Below are 9,700 nucleotides of genomic sequence, written 5' to 3'. Positions count from 1 at the left end.
ACTCAGACATTCACTTTTTCTGCTTCTACTGATGATACAAATTATTTCAGTTTTGAAGAAAAAATCAACTTTACCACTATTTCTTTTTTTAATCTTTTGCTTTCTTTATTTTTTATTTTTATTGTTGTTCCATTACAGTTGTCCCTGTTGTCCGCCATTACTCTCCCCTACTTTACCACCATTTCACGGCCAGCTTCATTAAACTGTCAATAATTGTTAAAAAAACATTCAGCAAAAACAATGAAATGGAAGTCCTTATTAAGATAACTATGAAAATGTAAATGTTTTTAAGGAGGTAAATTTGAATAGCAAGTTAGCATGGAGTTCCTTATATAAAAAAGAGTAGTATGTAGGGGTGAGCAAAAGTACTAGGTTTACAGTTGTGAGGGCACAAAACATAAGGTTTATTCTTATATTATCATTTGTTAATGTCTTCTTCTATACAAACAATTGTAAGCCTACTTTTGTCTACCCCTGTATTTCAGTGACTCTTGCACTGAGTGAGGAGGGGACAGCTCAAGGTTGGAAAACCACATTCTTGGGTAGGGGAGAGCCAAGGGGATTGACAGCTATCACCAGATGAAGTTAAGCATAATTTATAGTTTGATTTATATGTGTAGCCTATTGAATGTCCAGGAGAAAAAAAATGTTGAGAAATGTTGCTGTAAATCATCAAATTATCCAGTAAAGATAGTTGCTTTTTTCCAGAAAAAAGAAACATTGTTTATTTTGAAATACTTTATTTTCTTTTTCTTTTTTCAAAAACATCAATAATTACTTCAATTTCTTTGTTTTAAGACACAAACATCACATAATTAACACTAAATGAGGCATTATGCCTTACAAGAAAGACATGAAATGTCCAAGGGAGGTTTAGAACATCATAGTTCTTAAAGCTTCAACATTAGGAATGCTGAGCACTTACTGGGAAATTCAATAATATAACCACCAAATAACCACTGAAATTCTCTTAAACAGTTACAACAATAGGTGTACACATGCACTCTCCTTCCCTGACAATGACCTCGCTATCGCTTGGGTCCCCCACCCTCTGTCATAGCAACTGGCATTACTGTGGGCTCCTTGGAAATATTAATTGAGTACTAAAGAATATTTGCAAACATTTTACCTTCAAATTAAATAAGAAACAGAATTGGACTAACTTAGGTTTGACATAAAATAAACAATAAAAATAATAGTACAGGGTACAAATAGAGTCAATCAAATCCTTAATGATTTTACATGTAAAATATTAACATAGAATATTTGAAAACCAACCAATAAATAAATAAATAAGTAGAAGAACTCTCCAAAGAGATGCTCAACCACAGGAAGCCCCATCCAGGTGGCTCTGGGAGCTGATGATTCCTCTTTTTCCTCCTTGATTTTCCTAAGACAGGGCTTGCGTCAGGTATGGCCACCAATCAGCTGCTTCCTGCTTCCTCTGGTTAGTTGGAGCTATCTCTATAATGAGAAAAAGTTGTCTTTAGAAGTTGCTCAGAAAAGCCACTTGTACAGCTCTCTCCTCCTGTCCTGCCCTCTAGATTCCAAAGTTTTCTGAATCTAGCTTCCCAGCCTGGCTTGAAGTGGCTGCTTCTAGACTATGTGGCTGAGACCTCTTGGCTCTTGAATGCTCTGATTTAGGAATGCTAGGGTGCAGGGGTGCTGTCTGTGGTCCTTATTGAATTACTGGCTGCTAACAGCCTAAGTGCCAAAGGGAGTGACATTGGATCATCTGCCACGTTAGGCCTTAAGCCTCCGAGCAAGCCCAGGTAGTAACTACTGTTTTCCCCCTTTTACTGAGTCCAGATGAGCTAAAGAATCGTCCTTGAGGTATATAGCTAACAGGTGGTCAAACCCAGATTTGCACTCAGCATAATGTCACTACAAGGTCCCTGCTCCTCACCACTAACCAAACTTTAGGGTGTATGTTGCAGAGAAACAAGGGCTCTGTTTTTCAGCTGTGAAGTCCAGAAAGAACCAGCAGGGTGGTGGGGAGGATGGATTTTGTAACAGATGGAAAGCTTTTTAACATAAGTGCCCAACACCAAGGAGAGTTTTAATGAAGGCAGCTTTACCCATTCATCTGAATGGGGATGGAGAGGGGAATGGGGATGGAGGGCACTGGAAATATCCTTCCGGACCAGAGCAGATTAATGACCTTAATGGCAAATTTAACTGTAAAATAGTGACTTTTCACTCCCTCAGCTAAACTCTGGGTTTCCCTGTTATAATTTTCTGTCCTGTTATAATAAGGCAGACGCCAGTATCTGTCACCAATGACTCTATTCACATAACTCACTTGTTTAGCATCTTTTCAATCATTTTCTTAACCATGGGGGCTTCAGGGCTGAGACAAACTTCCCGACCATTCTTGAGCTTGGCTCTGCAGAGAGAAGGGAGAATCCACGTGAGACAAGTGGGCAGGATGAGGGTCAGGGTGGAAGCATCTGAACCGCGGAGGCAACACTTACATGACTTCAGTTTGGTCGCAGGAGGCTCCTGGGGGTGTCACCTTCACACTCTGGACGTGCTTGGGGTGAATCCCCTGCAAGGTCTGCAAGCACTGGCAGCGAAGTTCATTGGCCACGGGCGCCCCTGTGGGAACAACACACTCTGTTAGGGTAGCTGTCCCCTAAGGGCTCCCCCCCAACGTTGTTCCCCACCCCGTCCTTGGGATCCCAGAGCTCCGAGTGTCACCTGCAGCGTGCTGGCAGGCGGTGACCAGGAGCAGGAGCAGCAGCGCTGCCCGGAGGAGTCCGGGGGCACGGGGGACGGCGGTGGTGGCGGTGCGGGCCATGGGGCTCAGCTCGATGGGTCTTGGCGGCGGTGCCTGGTGCGCGGTGCCTGGAGCTCGAGAGCTGGAGGGAGAGCTGGAGGGAGAGCTGGAGGGAGAGCTGGAGGGAGAGCTGGCAGAGCGCGATCTGTGGCTCCCCGAGACAGACGAACCCCTTTTATTCACATTAGGAGGGGGGGAAGTTCGCAGCCCCCGGGCCCGGGAAATTCCCGGACCTGCAGGTCGTTCCCGAGTCAGAAAGGAAGGCGTGGCCCCGCCCAAGAGGGTAGTTGGGGTGGGGGACCCGAGGGTGCCGCCCAGGGTAGCCTCCCGCGTGACTCGGCAGACTGTGATGTTCTCTTTCTGCCCAAATCCCCAAAGCGGGTGATGGGAGTTTTTGCCACGCAGGAGCTGCTGCCTGGAGGGATGACGGTGGGCTCCCGGGGTCCCCAGTGCGCGGGGCGGGGAGGGAGTAGGGGCGGGTCCCTGAAACCGTGCGAGAAAGGTGGCACGTCTTTAGCGCGAAAGAGTCGTCTCTTTTAATTAATAGACCTGGAGAATCAAGGAGGGGTGAGGGGATAAATTTTATTTATCTTTCTATCTATCATCTATCTGTATATAATATTTATATGTATTCCGTATATATAATGTGAATGCTCTTTATAAAAATACCGTAGTTATCTCCTGTCCCTTGTTTTACATTCTCAAACCACACTTCGATTGTCTGGGTTATATTTTCCATTTGGTGATAAGAGGGACCAGTGTCAAAACTTGAATCCAATGTTAATTTCAGTGAAAATTGAGGGCTGTAATGTGACTTCTTCCGTATACTGCTGAAATTCCTTATTCTTTCTGTAATGTTGAACTTCCAAAATTCCTGGGAGATTTCTTTCCCGCGGGAGGGGTTCAGGTGTGAACTCTGACATACACGACTGGCGGTCACTCTGAAGCTGCAGAGGGGCTAGTAGGGCAGACTCACGGGTTCACCTTTGCTGGACTATCTTCGGAAAAAATAGCCCCTGAGCACTAGAGAAGAGGGACCGCTGCAGCCTTGCCCTGGCTGTGGGGGGATGAAATACGAAAACCCCCTTTTCATTTACTGCGGGACCTTCAGTGTTGGTCCCCCTTTCCCTAGAAACATTGACAGATCTCTCTTTTCTGACCAAGAATTTCAATCTTTTAACCTGATGCCTTTACTATTTTTCAAATAGTAAAACATTGATTGATTCAACATTAGGTATAGAGGGTTTAAGTATAATTATCCAGATTGGATTCAGATCTCTTGGGGACATGGAATATGGTGGGAGGTGGGAGAGAAGAAAGGAATGGCTTCTGGCCCTGAGGATGGATGCCCGGGACAGGGCTCCAGGCAGCCCAGCTCCGTGGATCAGAGCCTGCACCCCATAGCCAGCCACCTGGGGGTGCAGTGAAGCCGCCTGCATTTAGTTGCCACCTCTCACCTACAAGTTAAAGATTTCTTTGCCTATCCCAATGTAGTGATGAGAAATGAGTCATTTGTGAGAGCCAGCATGGATTAAATGCCTTATAAATGTTTGTTAAATAAATAAAATGGAAATAACTCTTTCCAACATTGCCTAAACAGAAACTCAACCCGTGTGAATCCTATAAAGAAAAAAAACAATTTAATGAATGGTTCACTCCTCGATTTTTCTTTTCACATTTAAGTTTCTCTGTATCGGGCGTTCTAAGAGAAAGGCACGTCTGAACTCTACTAGGAGATGCACTTACCTGTTTTCTTTTTTCACCTCACTGTTGACCTCTATCATTGATTTCTGCTGTAGTCCTGCTTTCAATCACTTCATATGCAAAAAGGGAGTTTGAATTAAAGACTCTTCATCTTATTTATTGGAAATTATTTACAAAATTAATGACTGTCTTTAAAAATACTCTAGCGTTTATCAGTATGTTCCTGAGAGAAAAACCAGGGAAATTAAAGGGACATTAAAATTTGTGTTAAGCAGCAGGAAACGAGACATAATCTAAAGCTTATAAAATATGTGACTAGATCATGAGTAATAGAGAGTTTGTGTAGTTGTTCCTCTTGATATCAGTCAGTTTCTGGGATTTGATGGGAAACTGGCCCAGAAGTACAAAAGCTATTCTTTAAAACTTGAAAGATGTATTGTTTTGTTTTCTAATTGTAAATTTAATATAGAATCATTTTATAAAGTTTATAAAAGGCAGAAAGAGATTATTTTTTTTCTCTAATCTCTCTTAGCTTTTGTTTATGGAACAAACTTTAATGGGCCCCAGAAAAGTTTTCTTTTTTCTTCAATAAACATAATAGCTGACAAGTTATAAGAGCTTACACGACTGCATAAATATGAAATAGGTCACCTTCTTTATTTATTGCCACAGACCACGGACAAGTTACCTAACCTCTGCACTCACCCCAAGCTGCAACACATTTATTTGTGCTAAGTTCCAGGGGCTTTTCTAACCATTTTACAAATATCGACTCATTCAATCTTCCAAAGCTCCCTATAAAGTAGATATTATGGGCCTTTAAGGTCACAGATAAAGAACTGAGGTGCAGCAAGGTTAAGTAACTTCCCTAAGGTCACAGGATACTGAGCCTGGTTTGCAAAACCAGAGAGAATGACTTGTAACCATTATGCTATGATGAAAATGCTCTGTGATATACAAGTAAGAACTGTCAGAGAAGAGTAATTTTTAAAAATCTGTTTCTTACTCCCTGGGTTGTATGATTCGAGTTTGCTTATTCTAAATACAAACAGAGCAAAATGGTCATGCATTTCCATTGCTTTGTTTGTTAGATTTTCTTATAGTGTCCAATTCTGGTAATGGTAATAGTTATCCTACTATGGAGATACCCATGGAGAAATCTGGCAAAGACTTATCCCCTTCAGTGAATGATTAAGGTTAATATCATCAGTGTGATGTCAGGTGGATAGTATGTACCCCCCGTATGATATGATGATGAGATGATGATAAGGGTACATCACCCCTTTGGTATTTTTTCCAAAAGTTTATAAGCGAAATCTAACCATGAGAACATTCTTCAAAACTAAGTTGAGGAATATTAAATAGCTGACTCGTAAGTACTCTTCAAGACTGTCAAAGCCTGAAAAATAGGAAAAGACTAAAAAATAGGGCTGTCACAGTCCAGGGGAAAGTATGAAGACATGACAAATAACCACATCCTGGAACAGAAAAAGGGCAATAAGTGGGAAAACTGGTGAAACCCACGTAAAGCCTGGTGTTTTGTGAATAGTAACGTGCCATTGTTGGCTTCTTAGCTTTGACAAACCTACCATGGTGATGTAACATGTTCAAAATGGCAACTCAGTGAAGGGAGCACTGAAACTGTACAATTTTGCACCTTTTGTGAATTCAAAATTATTTCAAAATGAAAAGTTTGTTTTAAAAACAGTTTCTTTTTCTCAATCAATTTAGAATAGCACTAAGACAAAATCAGTGGACATGTGTGCTCTACCTGGTAGCTTCCTAGAAAGGAAACTGAAGTTTTGTTGAGTTCATATTTGCTCAGATATGACAATCCAAAATATCTACTTTCCCAGTTTGGACACTTCATCATGTTTCATAGGTTTAAATAGCTTGTCTGCAGCATTAATCATGCTGTCTAAATCCGTCATCTACTTCTTAGAATTGAAGAAATAGAGAGTGTCTGCTGTAATGGTCTACAGACCCAACCCATAACTGATGCAAATGAAGAATACATAAGGAAATTAAAATTCCACTTTATGTACAGAAGTGGCCAAAAAATGAAGCAAATTAAGCCTGTCCAGAAGCATTTAACATTTGTAGATTGTGTAGAGTTGATTCCTGGAAATGGCTTAATCAAAATCACTTGTTTTCAGAAATAAAAGAAAAAGAAAAATTTTCTTTTTGGTCATGGTTATTTTCTTCCTAACATGGCATTTGAATCCATTAGATTTTCATCAACCAAAATTTACAAATATTTATAAGCACAGGGATAGATAGCCTAGTGTTTATTCTCTTGTTTGAGCAAGTGTTTTTCCAAGACAATGACTTTTGCAAGAGTTGACCACCAGGTTTTTATGCGCAATCTTTGAACCTATGCAATAAATGACTCTTAAAGACATGAAAGAATCTTTAAAATGGAAGCTTTGGAGGTTAAATTCCCTTTTCCCTGTAATCATTTTGAATCTTTCAGAATTGACCTTTAGTACAATCCAGGATGATCACATCTTCTGGACCCATTGTTTACCCTTCTATTACTGCAACCACCAACTGTGTGCAAATGTCAAGTTACAATTCCTCACCTCAGCTCTACCTCAGGTATCTTTCTGCCCCAAAGTTTCTCAGTCATTACCACAGAAAGTCTCTTGCCCAACAAGCAGAAGGAGGCAATCAATAAGTATTTCCTCTTCTTTCATGTTTTAGGCATTTTTCAGAGGGTCCCCAGTAGGATGAAATCCCAGTTGCCCATACCCTGTTTTCTTACTTCACTCTTTTCCAGTCCTGTACATCAGGGACATTTTCCCAAGTAAATATTCCTGATTGGCAGGCTGATAACTTAGGATCTGCTCTTTTGAGGGCACTTAGGCTAAGACACTGCTGCACCCTGAAAACTAGCCACATTAACTGTCAGAAGGCAGGACTGGGCAGTGGAGCTCTGCTCTACCCCTAGCTTGCCTAAGAACTTACTCCCACACAATATTCATCTATATTTCCCTAAAATTATCTAATGACTCTGTTCTGTGGGAATAAAAGTGAAGATTTCAGAACATGACATTAAATTCTTGGGTCAATCTACCCCTACAAGCCAAGGACATGAATGTGTACCAGGAACAGGATGTTACCTATGGTAAGTGGGTAGGGGGGCCCATTACAGAAAAAAAAGACCAAGTGAACAAAGACATGGAAGCTAGAAGCAGTGTGGTATGACACAGAAATAAAAGTAAGTCATTTATTTTTTTTTAACCCAGAGTCTCACACTAAGACAGGGAGTGCAGAGTGATAGGGCAGGAGGATAGGCATGGCCCAATCACCAGAAGCTCCTGCTTATTACTCAGGAGCTATTTCAAATGGCAAGTCCATCAGAAAGCCCATAAGTCCATCCCAGTGGTTACCTTGTCCCTTGGATACAGATCCCATTGTGGGGGATGATCGGTTTACACACTCCCATGCAGGATTCTGTACTCTGCAAAGGAGACAACATATCTCATTTAATTTGCATCGCCAATCTCCTAGATGTATCTGTGGCCCGTACTAAGCATTCGACATATGTTTGTTGAAATAATGCAACAACAAATCGTTTCAGACCACTGTTTCCTCTAACCAGTGTGTCCGGAGGTTAGGACACCAGGAAATTGTCCTTGAAAGATTGCAACAGCCTGAAATGTCCTTACTTTCTTGTTTCTATTTTGACTACTCAGCATGAATAAATCCTCTGAGCAAGCGTAAGTGAACCCAGATGAGCCAGAGTTTGAATTGTGTGTAAGAGTTGAGGAAGAGTATTCTACCTGGGACAGAGAAATGAGTCTGAACCAAGGTCCCTAAAAAGTTCTGAGGCCAAGGTCCGTTATCAAGTCCAAAGAACACAGCTGTAACCTGCACATATACTCAAAGCCAGAGCGCCTGAGATGCTCAGGTCTAAAACAGAATGGCAGCAGAGTCAGGAGTAAAGCAAAGAAAGTCCAGGTCGACTTCCACAAATGGAGTTGGAGCCCGTTTGACCTTTATGGACTCTCTGCCTCCGGGTAGATAAGAGGATCCAGCTAATTAGGTACAAGGTCTGGGCAGGAAGAGAGGGGTTAACAGCTGTTCATCCCATACCTTTTAAAAGTTTACTTATGTGTGTAAGGCAAACTGATAGGTGTAGTAGGAGGTGTAAGTTGGATAAAGTCCAACTTTTAACATAAAATTCTTCCTTTGGCCTGTCTCCTATCTGCTGTAATGCTAGATGGTTTTTCTGTTCCTGGCATGATGCTATAATGATATGATCACCCTACAAATATTTTAAATTATTCAATGAACATTGAGAACCATTTGGTATATTAGCTCTGAGCAGGTGGTTTTTTAATGTTTATTGGTTTTTAAAAATATTTTTATAAATGGTGTTTCATCTCTATTTTCTTAAAATTGTTTCCTGAACTTTCTGAGAAGCAGTACTCACTAAACAAATGACCTCATGCCCATGTAGTGTTGCAGGAAGAAATTCAGGATTGCCAAAATTGCAAAAGAATAAGGAAATGAAAAAAAACTTTTCTTAGAAATAATCACATAAGACATTTGTATTGGAGATGAAAACATTATTATGGCATTATGATATTATGTGAACAAAATTTAGGAAGTTGAAAGATGAGTGTGTAAACTGTGGAAGAAAATAGAATGCAAAGCATAAAGAAATAAATTTCAACTAGAAAAAGTATGAATAATCATAAAAACTTGATATTGAGCATAATATTAGTGGTATTTTCTAATGCTCATTTTCCCTCAGTTTTCTGGCCAGAAATATATTTGTTTTTATTTTTCCTTTCTAGGCTTTGTCCATATGCTCAGGTAATCTTGGAGGCAGAGAATTTGAAGTGATATTTATTTCAAAGGGGTGGTTCTGCAAGGGCATAACTGAGCTACATTGACAGACATTTCTAAAGTAATTGAGGACAATAAAGAAATATGAAATCCAATTAGATACAGTGAAAATGGAGAAGGAATGGCTTGGTTGTGTGTGTTTTACATATGTGTATGTTACACATCGAATGGTAATATCCACAATCAAATAACATTTAATGAGCTCATATTACAGCATATGTGTATGATTGCCGGGATGGGGGTGGTAAATGGAGAGGTGAGATTCTTTAATATTACAGATGTGACTCCAACTAAAAATCACACAAATCACTAATGGGAGAAATGGCATGAGTGTGTTATAATGTCTATGAATAATTCAGT

At 40.6% G+C, this 9,700-nt stretch overlaps 1 protein-coding gene across 1 annotated transcript; it reads right to left on the bottom strand.

The window, feature by feature from the left end:
- Positions 1–720: 720 nt before the first annotated feature.
- Positions 721–3,035, bottom strand: LOC112319915 (growth-regulated protein homolog beta). The gene is made up of 4 exons (XM_024577312.4): positions 2,701–3,035; positions 2,475–2,598; positions 2,303–2,386; positions 721–1,464 (listed from the first exon to the last, which is right to left on the bottom strand). Exons 1-4 carry the CDS (start codon positions 2,798–2,800, stop codon positions 1,449–1,451), a joined length of 324 nt encoding a protein of 107 aa, XP_024433080.2. The 5' UTR covers positions 2,801–3,035; the 3' UTR covers positions 721–1,448.
- Positions 3,036–9,700: the final 6,665 nt, after the last annotated feature.

The sequence above is a fragment of the Desmodus rotundus genome, chromosome 4 (assembly GCF_022682495.2).
Source record: "Desmodus rotundus isolate HL8 chromosome 4, HLdesRot8A.1, whole genome shotgun sequence".
NCBI lineage: Eukaryota > Metazoa > Chordata > Mammalia > Chiroptera > Phyllostomidae > Desmodus > Desmodus rotundus.
Note: the sequence above shows the minus strand (reverse complement) of the source record. Positions and strands in the feature narration are given on the sequence as shown.